Below are 19,313 nucleotides of genomic sequence, written 5' to 3' on the forward strand. Positions count from 1 at the left end.
TGTTGTTCATAATGTGTTGTTCATAATGTGTTGTGCATAACGTGTTGTGTGTAACGTGTTGTGTGTAATGTGTTGTGTGTAATGTGTTGTGCATAACGTGTTGTGTTGTGTGTAACGTGTTGTGCATAATGTGTTGTGTGTAAAGTGTTGTGTGTAACGTGTTGTGCATAACATGTTGTGTGTAACGTGTTGTGTGTAACGTGTTGTGCATAACATGTTGTGTGTAACGTGTTGTGTGTAACGTGTTGTGTGTAAAGTGTTGTGTGTAATGTGTTGTGCATAACGTGTTGTGTGTAACGTGTTGTGTGTAACGTGTTGTGTGTAATGTGTTGTGCATAACGTGTTGTGTGTAACGTTTGTGTGTAAAGTGTTGTGTGTAATGTGTTGTGTATAACGTGTTGTGTGTAACGTGTTGTGTGTAATGTGTTGTGCATAACGTGTTGTGTTGTGTGTAACGTGTTGTGCATAACGTGTTGTGTGTAAAGTGTTGTGTGTAATGTGTTGTGTTGAGTGTAACGTGTTGTGCATAACGTGTTGTATTGTAACGTGTTGTGTGTAATGTGTTGTGCATAACGTGTTGTGCATAACGTGTTGTGTGTAACGTGTTGTGTGTAATGTGTTGTGTTGAGTGTAATGTGTTGTGCATAACGTGTTGTGTTGAGTGTAACGTGTTGTGCATAACGTGTTGTGTGTAAAGTGTTGTGTGTAATGTGTTGTGTTGAGTGTAACGTGTTGTGCATAACGTGTTGTGTGTAAAGTGTTGTGTGTAATGTGTTGTGTTGAGTGTAACGTGTTGTGCATAACGTGTTGTGTGTAACGTGTTGTGTGTAATGTGTTGTGCATAGCGTGTTGTGTGTAACGTGTTGTGTGTAATGTGTTGTGTTGAGTGTAACGTGTTGTGCATAACGTGTTGTGTTGTGTGTAAAGTGTTGTGTGTAATGTGTTGTGCATAACGTGTTGTGTTGTGTGTAACGTGTTGTGTTGTCAAATGGATGAAGAGGTTTTCTTACTTTGCTTGACTTGTGTCTGTGTCAGCGTATGAAACCGATGAACAACGATCACGTCACATTTCTTTGTTCACAGACTCAGGATCTGATTCTCTGTGAAGGTGAACGTTAACTGATGCTTCAGTTTTACACACAGAACTCGGATATTCACCTGAACTGGATTCAACTTGATTTACTCTTTTTATTTGATTATTATTTCATTTATTTGAACTTTAATTATTTGTATTAATTTCCGTTTCATTTAGTTGAGTTGATGTTAAAATGTGTGAAGGAGTCGCTGATGTTCCCCTGTGAGACCACGTGGCGGCAGTAGCTGCTTCCGGCGCTGGAACTCGTCATCTTCTGCGCCGGAAGAGGAAATTCTTTCTTTTCTGTGTCAGAGTGAAGAAGAGACGCAGCTCGGTGAGTTCCCGCTTCATCTTCTAACATCTGCGCTTCTTCTTCGTCCTCTGTGTGTAAAACTCGGCTGCGCCGCGGCTCCTCTTCTTCTTCACTCTCTTGCTGTGACGAGTTTCTCTGTGAGTCGAACTGAAGCTTTATAAAAGATCCATGTTTGTGTGACCGGACACGCGACGCCATCTTGTCTCTGAGCTCAGTCCAGCAGCGGTCAATAGACAATATTTAGCGCATTTGTCACAGGTGAGGCGCGTGCGTGTCATGGTGTGTACACCCCGACGTGAAGCGGCTGCGCGTGTTAGTCCGGAGAAGCTAACATGCTAAAGTAGCTCACGCAGAAGCTAACATGCTAAAGTAGCTCACGCAGAAGCTAACATGCTAAAGTAGCTCACGCAGAAGCTAACATGCTGATAAAGTTCACCGTTTGATTTAGTTTAACTCAGGTCAGACGTGCAGGTCTCCCATGACGTCAGAGCCCCGTAAGTATGGTCACATTAACTGATCTGTGTTCACTCGCGATGACGTCATGGACCGTAGGTTTCTGAAGGTTGTGTTGGTCACGTGATTTAGTCTGAAATTATTCTTGTGCCAGGGTTTGTTATGCGGTGTCGTCACTTCCTGTTTGACCACGCTCTGATCAGAAATGTGACGTTGGTCCAACAGTTGTCCTACCAGCTTGGGCCACTGTCACCTAGCAACAAAGCTGCGCATGAAAATGTCGCTCGTTTGATTAACACGTTTAACATGTTTCGTCAGCTCGTTTGTTGAGTTATCTAACGTTCAAAATAAAACTGATGTTTTCGCCTCAGTTTTACATCTTTGAAAACCGTTTGTCTCTGAAGTGCCATGAATCGTGGGATCGCTGCTCCGTGGTTGACGGTTGTGACGTAATCTGTACGAAGGATACGATTCTGAACTGAGGCAAAGTTACAGGGATCGTTGATCTCGTGTCGATTGTCGTACGACGTCAGACATGAACCTGTGTTTATCCCTCGTAGTGAAGTCACGATATGAAACTTTGGTGCCACGATATTGATGCTATAGAAGGAGAAAGATGTAAAACAGGCAATATATAGACGTGTTATATTCTCGTAGCTACTCTGCTAGTGGCTGCTCGAAGGAAACAGGATTTGTGTTACGTCCGTTCCCTCTTAACGTTTCAGTGGCTCACAAACAACGTGACTCCCGAGACGGGACACTGTAGTTACATATCATAGTTTTTACATTTCATGCAGTTATGAAACCGCGATTATGGTTAAATCGGTTAATCCCAGTACCTTAATCTCCCCTGACGTTGACCAATAGGAGTGCAGCTGACGAGGTGATGTCATGAGGTGGTCACGTGACACACAGGTGGTAAAAGACAGTGATTGGTTGGAGCCTTTGGTCGTCTGCTCCTGGTGCGAGTGTGTGGTCGTCGGCCATTTTGAAGCTGTTAAAATGTTTGTATGAAGTAACTCTTTTTCACCTCCCTCTCTTCTTCTCCTCCGTCAGAACAATGGCTCCTCGTAAAGGGAAGGAGAAGAAGGAGGAGCAGGTGATCAGTCTTGGTCCTCAGGTCGCTGAAGGAGAGAACGTTTTTGGCGTCTGTCACATCTTCGCCTCCTTCAACGACACCTTCGTCCACGTCACCGATCTCTCCGGGAAGTAAGTGACTTGCCGCCCATCCGCCGTCTCCATGGCAACAATCTTACTACAGTTCTCACTGTCATGGAGACAGCTGTAATTTGGTGATAAATGAGACATTTCGTTTTTTAAACAAATTCATAAAGATGTTACTGAAGGTTTCCTGGATCCGATAGGACTGAAAATTCACTGTAAAACAAACATTAGAATTCGTTGTCATTGTCCTTGAATATAAAAAACTTACTAAATCAGCAGAATTCTGGTTCCTATGGTTACCTCAGAGGTTCCCTCCATGTTTGTCTCAGACATTAAATAAAATGAGCTGATTTGTTTTAACGTCCATTATTAACTGTTTATACATAAACCAACCATGTCTGTGCACGTTGAACGTGTTTTGCTGCGGAGATCTAATGTGTGTGTGTTTCCAGGGAGACGATCTGCCGTGTGACCGGTGGGATGAAGGTGAAGGCTGACAGAGATGAGTCCTCTCCGTACGCCGCCATGTTGGCGGCTCAGGACGTCGCTCAGCGCTGCAAAGAGCTCGGAATCACAGCACTGCACATCAAGCTGAGGGCGACCGGCGGAAACAGGTAAATACTCATCAGCTGTTCCACCGCAGCGTATTTACGATAAGATCGACTGTCTTCTGGAAGTTCTGTCACTGGCGTGTAAACGTGGATGTCAGTCGTCATGACGACTCTTCAGTTAAACCGTGTCTTGTTTGTTTCAGGACAAAGACTCCAGGTCCTGGAGCTCAGTCTGCTCTCAGAGCGCTGGCTCGGTCCGGCATGAAGATCGGACGCATCGGTAAACGTCTCACACACACACACCCCCTCAGGAAGTAGCTTCTAAGTAAAATGAATTCAGAACGAATGACCAAGAGTCTAACTTCTTGTTCTTCTTTGTTTGTCCAGAGGACGTCACTCCGATCCCGTCGGACTCGACCCGGAGGAAGGGCGGACGTCGTGGTCGCCGTCTGTAGACTGCAGGAAGTTTTCTGATAATAAAAAGATTAAAGTCAAACCTTGAGCCTGACTGTTCCCTCTGGTCAATCATCCAATGGTAGAATTTAGATGAAATATTTTATTTTGAAGCCTCCAACATGTACACAGGGTTCCTGCGAGGTCTTAAGAAGTCTAAAATTTTATAATCATAATTTTAGGCTTAAAAATGTATTGTATTAGGAAGTTACTTCGCCATAACTTGTGTTGTGGGAAAAGGTGCAGGTAACAAAGTGAATGACCACAGAGCGTGATGGGAGTGTTGCTCCTGCTGTACAGCGAGAAAATAAAGTAAATCTGGGATAATCGACCTCCGGACGACGTTTGGGTCGACCAACCCTGAAAGTGGAGGTGCTGTGGACGCTAAGTACTGTAGCTAAACACCAATTGTGCAACAGCAATGATTGTGAAGGTGAGCTTTTCAAATGCATGTTCCCTGATTCCGATGTCGCGAAAACGTACGTCACAAAATTTGGTTTAGCGGAAAACATTGAGAGAGACCTCGTCTCTAAAGTAAACCGGTCCGTTCGTTCTGATCGATGAAAGCATGAACCAGACGACCAGAACCAAGCAGCTGGACCTGCATGTACGTTTCTGGGACGTCTGGCTGTGAAATAGGTCTTAAATTATATTCAAAGTGGTCTTAAATTTAACTTGTTGAAACCTGCAGGAACCCGTGTACAGATATTTTTTACACTTTCACTGAGTTAGGTTAATATTCATGGTGCAGATCATACAGTGTCCACCAGGAGGCTGCAACACTTAAGAACTTTAACTATAAATTCTCTTCCACTTTTGATACATCGTAGTTTAGGAACTAGTTGCTTAATTTGTGTTGAGTACTTCCTCGACTGCAGATGTAATCAGATTCCGTCAGTTTGTTGTTGAACAAAACGAGTCCAGAGGCGACAGCTGACCTTTCCCGTCATGAAAAAACTAAACGTTTGCTCAGTTTAACTTTATTGAGTTTTAAATATGACAGGAAGCAGAAAAGATAGAAAAATAAAACAGATGAAGGCAACTTTTACCCACAATGCACTGCAGGAGCTTTTGGCTTCTGGATAAATATGTACTCATTACTCTTCAGTTTGACGACTAAGGCCGTCCCCCTCTGCGTCGTAGATGATGTCTTCAGGGTTCGGAGCTGGAGGACAGAATTCCTCCTGAGGGAGAATCTTCTGGAAAATCATCTCTGCCTAAAAGACAGTAATCTCCAGCAATCAATACATTGAGTTTCATGTAGTCAATGGTCAGATTTTAATCAGTCAACATGTAGCGCCACCATCAAGTTCTAACTGGTCACAACTAATATAAACAACAGACGGAGGAACTTATGAACTGACTCCTGTGTCTTTAAATTCTTTTGTGTCTGGAAAACTGATGCAGCTAGAAAGGCATGAACGTGGTTTTCGTGATCCAATCACAACTCTAAGTTCAGGTGTGAACACGTTCTGTCAGTGTGTGTGAGTCCGTCCTGGGAAACAAAGGATGTCGTCTGAGCTGCTGCAGAAAGAATCAAATCTTTTGTTTCTCTTCTCGTTTATTTGTGTGTAACCATGAAATCAACACATCCATACTTTCATTAAAGGGCCCATATTGTGTAAAATACATTGTCTTTTTACTATCGGTAATGACTTGAAGGGGCCAGTAGGGGGCCTCAAAGTATGAAAACAGTCACTCAGTCCATTCTAAGAAATACGTTATCAAAACGTCTTGTTTCGTACTTCCTCTCCGTATGATGTCATCATGGAATCTCATCTCTTAGGGCCTTATCTTCAGACGTGAAAAAACACAACATGCCTCCATATTGCTCCTGTGGTGTCATCAGGTGTCCGCTTGAAACGAGGTCATTTACACAAAAAGTCCTCTTATCTTCTGAGCAGGTGCATTCAGGGACCGTCCGCTAGCTAAGCCACTTGTGGTGGACCTTTAGGGTTAAGTGACCTCGTTACGGACACTTGATTTCACCACAGGAGCAATATGGAGCCATGTTGTGTTTCAGATTAAGATAAGCTCCTGATTTCTTGAGTTGAATTGAATTCTGCTGCTACACTGTTTACCCCTAAAACTCCAGAAGTGTTTTGTGGACTCAAACACTTCAAATGATTCACAGGAGACACATGTCAACACCAGATGTGAGAGACGTCACCTGTGTGATGGCGTGTTCGTGGCCCAGCTCTCCATCTGGTCCAGAACACACGTGCACGTTTGATGGGAGGTTGTGACAATCGACCTCGACCGCCGACCCGTCGACCATGTTGAAGTACAGACACCAGAGGACAGACGGACGCTTGCCTACACACAAACACACACAACTCAACGCTTTAGACTTAAGACGTCATTTTGTAGGAACATGTGTTAACTGTCACACATGACAGAGAAGCAGAAAGAGTTTGTGTGTGCGTCACCTTGGTCATGTGACTCTGGTGTGTGGAACATTCTGGTTACCAGTGGCGACAGATCCTGGTAGGCGGAGCCAGTTGACTGACAAGTGAGGTGGACCAGATCTATGGAGAGATAACATCGGACTTCACTTAACGGTCATCTTCATGGTAACAGACGGGCTCTCTGTAGTTTCCATGGTAACTGATGGAGTTTGTGGTTGTAGGATATATTATATCTCAAACTTGAGAACTGATTGGTCGATGAAATGAGACATGGACAGATCATGTAATTGGAGGCGTGTCAACTCACAGGTTCCTGGTAAACACGTCATCGTGGACGGACAGAGCTCCACCATCTTCACCGACGGACACCCCGCTGCTATTGGAGGAAGCGTAACCATGGAAACCTGAGCACACAGACAGGTCGACACAAGTCAGGAAGAAAATAACATTGCACAGAGAATCAGAAGTGATAGTTGTGTTGGACGTCATGTTGAAATGTGGCCTGACGGTGGCGCTGGAGGGTCAGAGGATTTACCTGCTGCTCAGAGTCAGTGGGCAGAACGGAGCCGTCAGTTATCAGGACGGCTCTGCTGATAAACCTGAACGCACAAATCCAATCAAACACATCAGTCCATGATGTCACACCAGTCAGTCGTCATTGTGACCCCTGTGTGTCCTCACCTGGTGGGTGTGGCCACCTTCTTCCTCTCTGCTGCCACATAGCCGTCCTCCACCACAAAGTGGCTGCAGCTGATTCGCTGTCCTCTGATATCAATCACCGCCTTACACCTGAAACGAGAAAGGAGGACGAACGGGAGACGTTACGGACAAGACTGAAGATGCAGGTCAAACTAAATATTCAGCTTCTGTAGAATCTGTTGATCAATAAAGCTTTTAATTATTCTGAAATTTGAAAAAACTTTATCCACACATGATCATTCACATACATGACAAGTCACTGGTCATGTGGTGTAATCAGGAAATAGATCATCTACTCTGCAGTTAGTTGCTTAGTTACAGAAAATACTATGAATGAGGAAGGTGGGGGCTCTGGTCTGTCTGTCTGTCTGTCTGTCTGTCTGTCTGTCTGTCTGTCTGTCTGTCTGTCTGTCTGTGTCTCTCTCTCTCTCTCTCTCTCTCTCTCTCTCTCTCTCTCTCTCTCTCTCTCTCTCTCTCTTCAAGTTGGATATCTTTACTGATATATGTATAATAATTTGTTGAGAACAAAATTACGTAACAATGATCAATGGAAACTAAAACCATCAACCCACTGAGGACTGGATTCAAAACCACACTGAACCCAGTATCAAACTGAAACCACAGGCTGATCCAACGTGTGTGAATTTCATCAAGTCATCAGGTGACTCAGTGGGTGTGGCCTCCTCCTGCCTGCATGTTCTCCTGACAACGAGGAGTCGCAGGATGGAGTCCTGGGGGTTCTCCTCCCAGACCTGGATCATCACCTCCTGGACAGTCTGTGGATGAACTTGTTGGCGTCGGATGCACCGACACATGACGTCCAATAGGTGCTCAAATGGAGTTAGGTCAGAGGAACGAGAGGATCAGTCCAGGACATCAACACCTTCTTCATCCAGGAACTGCTGACACACTCTGGACACATGAGGAACCCAGGGTCCACAGTACCAGGAGGAACCCAGGGTCCACAGTACCAGGAGGAACCCAAGGCCCACTGCACCAGGAGGAACCCACAGCACCAGGAGGAACCCAGGGCCCACTGCACCAGGAGGAACCCTGGTAAGGTCTGACAGTCGCTCTGAGGATTTCCTCCTGGTACCTAACAGCAGTCAGGGAACCGTTGGCTGTGACATGAAGGTCTGTGTGACCCTCCCAGTATCTGCCTCCTCAGACCATCACTGATCCACCAAACCAGTCGTGCTGGATGATGTGACAGAAGCATCCCGTTGAGTGCAAACCTGCTCTCATCTGTGAGGAGAACGAGGCTCCAGTGGTGAACCTGCTGATCCTGGTGTTCTCTGGTGGTTTTCAAAATGACCCCGCCCCTTCACGAGGGCTGAGTATGTGTGTTTGTCATTTAATCATGAAGCCGACACGGCAGCAGGTTGAATTATGACCTCATTTCCTCCTTTATGTCAATATTTTACTGATCATACATTATCATCCAATTACAGAACAGGAAAGTCTCTCACTCACGCAAGCTTCTTGTTATGTTTAAGAAGTAGCACACGTGTTTTTATTAGTTGAGAATGTTTCTGCTCCACGTGCACTGACCTGTGACCAACTCACTATATATAAAGATGATCAGTGACTGTATATAAAGATGATCAGTGACTGTATATAAAGACCATCAGTGACTGTATATAAAGAGGATCAGTGACTGTATATAAAGACGATCAGTGACTGTATATAAAGAGGATCAGTGACTGTATATAAAGATGATCAGTGACTGTATATAAAGACCATCAGTGACTGTATATAAAGACCATCAGTGACTGTATATAAAGGCGATCAGTGACTGTATATAAAGAGGATCAGTGACTGTATATAAAGATGATCAGTGACTGTATATAAAGACCATCAGTGACTGTATATAAAGACCATCAGTGACTGTATATAAAGACCATCAGTGACTGTATATAAAGATGATCAGTGACTGTATATAAAGATGATCAGTGACTGTATATAAAGACGATCAGTGACTGTATATAACATAGCTCTGGTACCTGTTGGATTCCTTGTCGACGATCAGACAATGGACCGAGTGTCTCAAACAGTAGATTCCTCCAAACACAGCACACATCCTGAAACACAAGTGATTGACAACCATCATCCAATCAGCATGAAGGAACAGTCACATGTGAAGCTCAAAGATTGGCTAGAGTCTGGACCAATCCCAGCCAGCTGTTGTCCTCACATCTACAGATAGAGAAGTTGGGTTCTAAGATTTTACAGAAACTATAATAAAAAAAACTCTGCACACGACTTGCATCATGTGTGTTCACGTGTCTGAGCACGGATCATCATATATGTAAATCAACGCAGCCTCAGGCTCCTCGTAAGTATTCATACTCCACTCTAATGAGACAGCAGCGTCACCATGACAACAAACTAATCCATTGCTACATGCGTTACAGACGACAGAGAGAGAGACAGAGAGAGAGACGGGGGACGGACAAACAGACAGGTTCTTACCTACAGAAACACTGCGGTATCTCTCCAAGGCCATAGACAGGAAACAGGAAAGGCGTGTTGCCGTAGCGACCCAGGCAGCGCAAGAAGTGACGTGTGGAAGCAAGCCCCGCCTCTGTGGGTGTGTCCTCTGTCACCATTGCAATAGAGTGGACGAGGAAGTGTTGCAGGTTGTCTCCAAGCTGCTGGTCACGCAAGAACTCCAAATATGGCCGACCGTTGTAAGCTGGAAAGAAGACAGCACTACTTTACCCATAATGCTCTGATGTTATGAATGTCATCATGACATTAGCAGACAGACAGGTGAGGTGTCTCACCTTGCTGCTCCTCAGTCTCCTCAACACAGAAAGTGAGGAAACGCATCAACTTCCTCTTTTCTACCACGGAAAGCTGACGACTCGCAAACACATCAGCTCTACTACAGGGCACCTGAGAGACAGACAGGTACACAGAGTCAGACGGGTACAGAGAGTCAGACGGGTAGAGAGACAGACGGGTACAGAGAGTCAGACGGGTAGAGAGACAGACGGGTAGAGAGACAGACAGGTACAGAGAGTCAGACAGGTAGAGAGACAGACGGGTACAGAGAGTCAGACGGGTACACAGAGACAGACGGGTAGAGAGACAGACAGGTACAGAGAGTCAGACAGGTAGAGAGACAGACGGGTACAGAGAGTCAGACGGGTACACAGAGACAGACGGGTAGAGAGACAGACGGGTACAGAGAGTCAGACGGGTACAGAGAGTCAGACGGGTACAGAGAGACAGACGGGTAGAGAGACAGACGGGTACAGAGAGTCAGACGGGTAGAGAGACAGACGGGTACAGAGAGTCAGACGGGTAGAGAGACAGACGGGTACAGAGAGTCAGACGGGTACACAGAGTCAGACGGGTAGAGAGACAGACGGGTACAGAGAGTCAGACGGGTAGAGAGACAGGCGGGTACAGAGAGTCAGGCGGGTGAGAGAGACGAGCGGGTACAGAGAGTCAGGCGGGTAGAGAGACAGACGGGTACAGAGAGTCAGACGGGTAGAGAGAGACAGGCGGGTAGAGAGTCAGACGGGTACACAGAGTCAGACGGGTAGAGAGACAGACGGGTACAGAGAGTCAGACGGGTAGAGAGACAGACGGGTACAGAGAGTCAGACGGGTACAGAGAGTCAGACGGGTACAGAGAGACAGACGGGTAGAGAGAGACACACAGGGAGAGAGAAACAGACGGGTACAGAGAGACAGACGGGTACAGAGAGACAGAAAGGTAGAGAGAGAGACGGTTAGAGAGAGACAGACAGGTAGAGAGAGACAGACAGGTACAGAGAGACAGACGGTTAGAGAGAGACAGACGGGTACAGAGAGACAGACGGGTACAGAGAGACAGACGGGTAGAGAGAGACAGACAGGTAGAGAGAAACAGACAGGTAGAGAGAGAGACGGTTAGAGAGAGACAGACAGGTAGAGAGAGACAGACAGGTACAGAGAGACAGACGGGTACAGAGAGACAGACGGTTAGAGAGAGACAGACGGGTAGAGAGAGACAGACAGGTAGAGAGAGACAGACGGGTACAGAGAGACAGACGGGTAGAGAGAGACAGACGGGTAGAGAGAGACAGACAGTTAGAGAGAGACAGACAGGTACAGAGAGACAGACGGGTACAGAGAGACAGACGGTTAGAGAGAGACAGACGGGTAGAGAGACAGACAGGTAGAGAGAGACAGACAGGTACAGAGAGACAGACGGGTAGAGAGAGACAGACGGGTAGAGAGAGACAGACAGGTACAGAGAGACAGACGGTTAGAGAGAGACAGACGGTTAGAGAGAGACAGACGGTTAGAGAGAGACAGACGGTTAGAGAGAGACAGACGGTTAGAGAGAGACAGACGGTTAGAGAGAGACAGACGGTTAGAGAGACAGACGGTTAGAGAGAGACAGACGGTTAGAGAGAGACAGACAGTTAGAGAGAGACAGACGGTTAGAGAGAGACAGACGGTTAGAGAGAGACAGACGGTTAGAGAGAGACAGACGGTTAGAGAGAGACAGACGGTTAGAGAGAGACAGACGGTTAGAGAGACAGGGTTGAGAGAGACAGACAGGTACAGAGGGACAGACAGGATGACTCACCTGTTCCACGTTGTCATGGCGATAGGTGAGTATCCTACTGACATTCTTGAACTCTGCATAACGACTGACGTTTGACTTGATGAGCAGATCAACCAATGAGCCACGAGAATACATCAGCTGGAGAAGAAGAATAGGTTATAGTGTTAGTACATAATGTGTGTATATAGTTATAGAGTTAGTATATAATGTGTTTATATAGTTATAGTGTTAGTACATAATGTGTGTATATAGTTATAGTGTTAGTATATAATGTGTGTATATTGTTATAGAGTTAGTATATAATGTGTGTATATTGTTATAGTGTTAGTACATAATGTGTTTATATAGTTATAGAGTTAGTATATAATGTGTTTATATAGTTATAGTGTTAGTACATAATGTGTGTATATAGTTATAGAGTTAGTATATAATGTGTTTATATGGTTATAGTGTTAGTATATAATGTGTTTATATAGTTATAGAGTTAGTATATAATGTGTTTATATGGTTATAGTGTTAGTATATGTGTTTATATAGTTATAGTGTTAGTATATAATGTGTTTATATGGTTATAGTGTTAGTACATAATGTGTTTATATGGTTATAGAGTTAGTATATAATGTGTTTATATGGTTATAGTGTTAGTATATGTGTTTATATAGTTATAGTGTTAGTATATAATGTGTTCATATAGTTATAGAGTTAGTATATAATGTGTTTATATAGTTATAGAGTTAGTATATAATGTGTTTATATAGTTATAGAGTTAGTATATAATGTGTTTATATAGTTATAGTGTTAGTATATGTGTTTATATAGTTATAGTGTTAGTATATAATGTGTTTATATAGTTATAGAGTTAGTATATAATGTGTTTATATAGTTCTAGAGTTAGTACATAATGTGTTTATATAGTTATAGTGTTAGTATATAATGTGTTTATATAGTTCTAGAGTTAGTATATAATGTGTTTATATAGTTCTAGAGTTAGTACATAATGTGTTTATATGGTTATAATGTTAGTACATAATGTGTTTATATAGTTCTAGAGTTAGTACATAATGTGTTTATATAGTTATAATGTTAGTACATAATGTGTTTATATAGTTATAGTGTTAGTATATAATGTGTTTATATAGTTATAGTGTTAGTACATAATGTGTTTATATAGTTATAGTGTTAGTACATAATGTGTTTATATAGTTATAATGTTAGTACATAATGTGTTTATATAGTTATAGTGTTAGTACATAATGTGTTTATATAGTTATAGTGTTAGTATATAATGTGTTTATATAGTTATAGTGTTAGTATATAATGTGTTTATATAGTTATAGTGTTAGTACATAATGTGTTTATATAGTTATAGTGTTAGTATATAATGTGTTTATATAGTTATAGTGTTAGTATATAATGTGTTTATATAGTTATAGTGTTAGTACATAATGTGTTTATATAGTTATAGTGTTAGTACATAATGTGTTTATATAGTTATAGTGTTAGTATATAATGTGTTTATATAGTTATAGTGTTAGTACATAATGTGTTTATATAGTTATAGTGTTAGTATATAATGTGTTTATATAGTTATAGTGTTAGTATATAATGTGTTTCACGTATGAATCTAAAGCATGCAGGCTAGTAGCAGTCGTCTGTACGCAACCCTGCCAGGATGCTTTGTTATTAGAGGAGCAGTTAAGTTCAGTAATATCGCTGCTATACGCCGGTTCAAAGAGGGGGGGTGCGATATTACAATCATTATCGTAATTATTAAATCCTTATTAATGGAGAAAATACTACATCTGTGAGTCTCTCTCCCCGCTTGCCGGTGTTTCGCAAGGAATTCTGGGTACTGCTCCGTCTGAAGTGAGGGTCTGAAAAATCTCCGTTTCGAGGGCAACACAGTCCGAACACTTGGCCCCGCCCCTCCGTCCCAACAGGTACTGGGACAACCCACTCCTTCACGTGAACGCACAAAACAAAGGGGAAGGGCTAAGGGGTGCGATGGGATTGGGCCTTGATGTTTCGTTACCTTGGAGACGAGGTCGATGTTAAACCTGCGTCCTTCCTTCACCAGCTGAGCGTAGCTGATCTTCTTCCTCATTGGCTCTGATTGGCGTTGAGGGACAGAGAGGCGGGACTGAGCTGTCTCTGGCTCCTCCCCAACAGTCTGAGCAGCCTGTGATTGGACACAACATCTGTCTGTCACCATCATAAAGATCTGTGAATGGCTGTTAGACATAATTTTTGACCCCACCCTCCACACCTGTTCTTCCTCTTCTCCTTCAGCCACTTCCTCTTTTCTTTCTTTGTCCTGTAAACCTGCAATTAAAACAAGAACGTGTTCATGGATCATGGATCATAACATGTGGCTCATGGATCACAGAGTGGAGATGTGAGACTGAGCTTGTCATCTTAATGTGAAGTTAAAATATGTACATACATGTTAATAAATGTCAATATGTCAGTCCGCAGTAACGCTGCTCATTAAAATGTGATTCATCATCAGTGTCCTAGTGAAGAAACAATATTTAACACAAGACTAAAACCTGAAGATCCTGTCTCTGTTTCTTTAACAGCGTCCTCAGCTTCTTCTTCTGTGGTGTCTGGAGGATCAGGAGCTTCCTCCTCCTCCTCCTCCTCCTCCTCCTCGTCTTCTTCACTAAAAACACACCACACCTGAGAGTCAGAGCTTCAGGTGACTAACCAAGACAAAAGTTAAAACAAGAAAACTGTTATGCTGATAACAAATGAGATCAAGTACGTGTAACACCTGTGTCACACTTGTGTTTCATTGATTCTCATTATTTACCCGGGTCGTGGGGACTTTCATGAATTTACCTGGTGAAACAGAAAACCTGCAGGTTAGTGACGGAGGTGGAGTCAGAGTTACACAGATAGATCAGCTCTTCCCCTTCCTCCAACAGGCTCGACCAATCCTGGACCGGCTCGGGCTGAGACTCCTCCTACCCCCCCCACACACACACAGGTTACAACACTCACAAGACTTCTGACATCACTTCCTGCAGTGAAACCAGCAGCCAATCAGACGCGGCGTTGTGCTCACATGGTGCTGTTGGATCCAGGTGAGCAGGCTGTTGAAGGTGAAGCTGGCCCAGTTGGCTGCGTAGTAACTCCTCCTGAAACCACAGGAAGCTGCAGTCACTTTGCCTCCTGACGGGAGTTTATAGTGCTCTAGTGTCTTTCTTCTGTCTGAGGTGAACCACCAGTCACACTTCATCAATAACTGATTCAATGAATCAATGAACAACTAAGTAACTGATCAATTCCTCCCTTGACTGGAAACTAAGACAACTATTGACAAATAGGAAATAAAGAGTTAGATATTTAATACCTGGTACATTAATACTATTTAGTTGATGTGTATCTACAGTTTTTATAATATATTTATATTAGTGCTGTTAATCGATTAAAGAAATGAATCAAGTTAATCACGTCAATAGGCTGTGATTAATCATGATTAATCATACAATTAAAATACTACTATTTACAAGTACGTGTTTGAATAAAGAAATGTATAACAAACTGGTTAGGGCTTTTTAAAACTTTATTTTACATCTCAGCCAATTAGAATATCTTAATTCACTGAGCAACAACACCCATAAAATGCAAACTTAATTAGCAGACAACCACATCAAGTACAAAAATAACTGCTTGCCTGTAAATAAATTAACCCTAACATGAATTTGACATTGAGTCGGCTTAAGGTTTAAAAAGAAAATGAATGCCATGGTGTCTTTGAAGAGACAAAGTAAACCGTCCCTTTTCAAACTCTACAATGAATAACATTACTTGATACTTGTGAACTTGTGTCAAATGGCTCCAGTCATGAAGTCTTCCTTTTCTTTTAACGTGCTCATCACGGGCACCTGTGTGCCGCTGAACTTTCAGCTCTGCTGTGTTTGCAGGACTGTGTTTGAAATGTCCGACTATTTTACGGCCCTTGGCTAATGCACCATCAAACCCGCTGTCACGGAGAGACACAGTGATCGTCCGCTGTATAATGTGCGCTACACAAGGCATATGCTCGAATGGTAGACTCCTTGCTGCCGCTACCATATTACGAGCACTATCTGTTCCAATAGTGATGACCCTGTCCGTTATCCCCCACGTCAAGAAACTGGCGAGCGCATGCTTCGGCGAAATGCCTTTCCTCTGTTTTCACTACACCTAACGCAAACGAGTGCAGCTGCCAATTATCATCTATTAGATGAGCTGTTATGCCGAGGTAGTTATGGTTGCTGACTGATGTCCAGTGGTCTCCTGTCAGTGCAATAAATGAAGCTCGTGCCAGCTGCTCCACTTTCGTTGCCTTTTCACTTCCATAGAGTTCATGGATTCTTGTGACAGTAGTTCCCCTCCAAGGCGTTTTGTAGGATGAGTCCCTGAGGCGATCTGGATAATGTCTCAAGAAGCCCCTTGTCTTCAACTATGTTGATGGGTCTGCAGTCTAGTGCGACCCATTTAGCGATAGCATTAGTTAGCTTAGTTGTTGTTGTTTTGTTGACAGAGCCGGCTCTGCTGCACTCCGCCAGTGTAGCTTGACGAGCACGGCTTGATCTCGTCTCGGTGTTAGCGTCTGTGTTAGCAAAGATGTGCTTTGCACGAAGATGGTACTTCAGACTCGTACTACGGTGGAAAGACAGTTCATCGCTGCAGTATGTACACACAACTTTGGTTTTATCTAAACTCCCATTCCGAAGCTTTTTAAATCTAAATTTGCCGTTAAGCACAAATTTAGATTTACCCGTCTCCCCACTCATCACTTCACTACTTCTTCACCCACAGGCAGGTAAACATCCGCGCTGGAGGACTACGGCAGGAAATTGTGGTCAGACTTGGTGATATGATTAATTTGCGTTAAAAAAAAAACAACGCGTTAAGGTTCCCAGATTAATCGCATGCGTTAACGCGTTAATGTTAACAGCCTTAATATATATTAATTTATGGATTTTTTTACTTCATTTTTACTTTACTTTTTTACCTATTTTTAGTTTTCTTATTTCTGTTTGATGTTATTCAGTCCATTGATTCATAGGTGAGGATCGATCAGTGATTCAGTGTTTTTGACAGACAGACTGACTGACAGATGACTGACAGACAGATGACTGACTGACTGACTGACTGACTGACAGACAGATTGACAGATTGACAGACTGACAGATGAATGACTGACTGACAGACAGATGACTGACTGACGACTGACTGACTGACTGATTGACTGACTGACAGACTGATGACTGACTGACAGACAGATTGACAGACAGATTGACAGACTGATGACTGACTGACTGACAGACAGATTGACAGACAGATTGACAGACTGACAGATTGACAGATTGACAGACTGACAGATGAATGACTGACTGACAGACAGATGACTGACTGACGACTGACTGACTGATTGACTGACTGACAGACTGATGACTGACTGACTGACAGACAGATTGACAGACTCACAGATTGACAGACTGACTGACAGACAGATTGACAGACTCACAGATTGACAGACAGACGACTGACAGACAGACGACTGACAGATGACTGACTGACAGACAGATGACTGACTGATTACCTGTCGACATGAAGAACTCGCTGACCGACCCTGGAACAGGCAGCAGCGACCACCGACTCCACGAGCCCTGCACACATGGATCATCATCAAGTATCAGTGATCAGTGAAGTCTAGATTCAGTGAAGCTCGTCACTGGACCAGAGACTGTTAGCATGACGCTATGCTGCCTGTTAGCATGACGCTATGCTGCCTGTTAGCATGAAGCTATGCTGCCTGTTAGCATGACGCTATGCTGCCGTTCGCTCCAGCGGAGGAACAACACGTAGCGGAGCTAACGAACAACTGTCCGCTAACGTTTTAACCCGAGCGCTGTTTCCCCAGAGCAGCTAACAGCCGGGCGCTAGCTGCTAGCCGTTGCCTTTCAAATGAAGGGGTCGTTAGCCGCTAGCTAACCCCGCTCTATGTCCCGGGTTGTCCCAGTTTAACCCGGGATTCTGTGGCATTAGCGCTCAGACGTCACAGACCCAGGTGTTCGTTTACCTGTGCCCAGAATGACGACGTCAAATTCAGACGGTAGATCCTCGGCAGCCATGTTGTTTGCAGGGAAACTCTGTCACGTGACAGGGATCAGTGATGACGTCACACACGGCAAACATTTGACTTTTCAAAATAAACGTCCGTTATAATTTTTAACATTAATTTTAAATAAAGGAAAAACGACTAAAGATTTTTCTTCATTCAGCAAAATCAAATTCAGCTAAGCTAACTGCTAATGAGAAACTGGAATGGATTGTTGTAAGGGTGTGGTGTGGACACTGGACCAGAGGAGCAGATAATAAACATCAGCTGATCACAGATCAGTAGTGATGGCGACATGAAGCTTCACGCAGCAGTGACGCTTCCATCCAACTGGTTCTCTCATGGCAGAAGCTTACTGGGGCTTCATTGGCTCTACTGGGCCATCTAGTGGACAACAACTGTGAAACAGGCAGAGTGATTATAATGACACCATGGCTTTGGAGTGTGAAGCTTTGAATTGAATAAATGAATGAATGATGTTTGTGATGCCAATACATGAATTATGAAGTTATTACTATGGTGTCTGTCTTTATGATACAATGGCGGGGTCAAAGGGGAAAGTGGAAACAAATCGGGCAGAGGGTTGTGATGTGAATGTGCTTGTGTTACTTGGTTGTGACTGTGCTTATGTTTCTAGGGACAACATGCAACACGTAAAATGGGGATAACATTTTAATCATTTTTATTTAAAAATAACAACTTGTCCACAGTGCTGGGTTTCAGGCGGTTTCTTTTTCTTGAGATTATTTCCCCTGCTTTAGAAAAGACCCTGTCCCAGGGCACAGATGAAGCTGGGCTACACAGAAAAGCTACAGCAGGTTTGTTCAAGTTGGGATATACATTTTTCTGTCCTTCCTAATACTGTGGGGGGTTCTCCAATCTTCCAATGTTTGGTTCCCCCAGGTACTGTTGGACCTCCACTGTTGCGTCCGCAGTGACATTTTGTGTCCTCGTCTGCAGGACGTTGGTGTCCAAACGATGCCTCAGTTTGCTCCCTAAGACGGACAAACAGGCTGTAAGTGACTCAATACAATAACACAATTAAAATGTATCCAGTATCCGTTACCTTGAGTCACAGACTGAGAAGCTTCTGATGTGTGCGGTTGTAATGACGATGATGAAGATGAGGAGGAGGAGGAAGACGCGCTGTTTCGAATAACAGCAGCACATTCCGAAGGGAGCCTCGTCTCGGCATCTGCTGCTTTATTGGGGCTAAAGAAGCCTATCTTTTTAAATCAAAGTGTATAGCTTCTCCCTTAACTGTCTCCTCAGACTCTCAGCCATTGCTGTGCTCTCTGGAGTCTGGTCTATTCCCATTTCCTCCTCCTCCAGTGTGTGGTGTAGCACCGGCCCATTTGCTCCTGCACCTGTGTCAGCTTCTCCTATAAAATTAGCCAACAAAAAGTGATTCACTCAAGTGTCACTGAAGCAGCAACTTCAACAAAACAGCGTCATTTAGAATATTTCAATGAAATAAAGGAATTCACCTTTGCTGTGGTGCTGCTCTTGAAATAGC

At 43.6% G+C, this 19,313-nt stretch overlaps 2 protein-coding genes across 3 annotated transcripts; one reads left to right on the forward strand and one right to left on the reverse strand.

Moving 5' to 3' along the window:
- Window positions 1–1,254: 1,254 nt before the first annotated feature.
- On the forward strand, window positions 1,255–4,052 carry rps14 (ribosomal protein S14). 2 transcript variants are annotated; one of them, XM_035178515.2, is made up of 5 exons: window positions 1,255–1,409; window positions 2,898–3,050; window positions 3,458–3,619; window positions 3,760–3,836; window positions 3,944–4,052. In XM_035178515.2, exons 2-5 carry the CDS (start codon window positions 2,902–2,904, stop codon window positions 4,009–4,011), a joined length of 456 nt encoding a protein of 151 aa, XP_035034406.1. In that variant the 5' UTR covers window positions 1,255–1,409; window positions 2,898–2,901; the 3' UTR covers window positions 4,012–4,052. The 2 variants fall into 2 exon arrangements, with proteins under 2 accessions (XP_035034406.1, XP_035034408.1); XM_035178517.2 differs by having other exon boundaries at window positions 1,378–1,525.
- An 891-nt stretch (window positions 4,053–4,943) lies between these two features.
- chm (CHM Rab escort protein) lies at window positions 4,944–17,872 on the reverse strand. The gene is made up of 17 exons (XM_047343477.1): window positions 17,759–17,872; window positions 17,279–17,345; window positions 14,750–14,822; window positions 14,524–14,648; window positions 14,260–14,344; window positions 13,949–13,996; window positions 13,715–13,861; window positions 11,704–11,820; window positions 9,903–10,014; window positions 9,589–9,811; window positions 9,120–9,197; window positions 7,099–7,206; window positions 6,953–7,016; window positions 6,725–6,821; window positions 6,439–6,537; window positions 6,180–6,325; window positions 4,944–5,226 (listed from the first exon to the last, which is right to left on the reverse strand). Exons 1-17 carry the CDS (start codon window positions 17,808–17,810, stop codon window positions 5,107–5,109), a joined length of 1,761 nt encoding a protein of 586 aa, XP_047199433.1. The 5' UTR covers window positions 17,811–17,872; the 3' UTR covers window positions 4,944–5,106.
- Window positions 17,873–19,313: the final 1,441 nt, after the last annotated feature.

The sequence above is a fragment of the Hippoglossus stenolepis genome, chromosome 15 (assembly GCF_022539355.2).
Source record: "Hippoglossus stenolepis isolate QCI-W04-F060 chromosome 15, HSTE1.2, whole genome shotgun sequence".
Classification (NCBI taxonomy): domain Eukaryota; kingdom Metazoa; phylum Chordata; class Actinopteri; order Pleuronectiformes; family Pleuronectidae; genus Hippoglossus; species Hippoglossus stenolepis.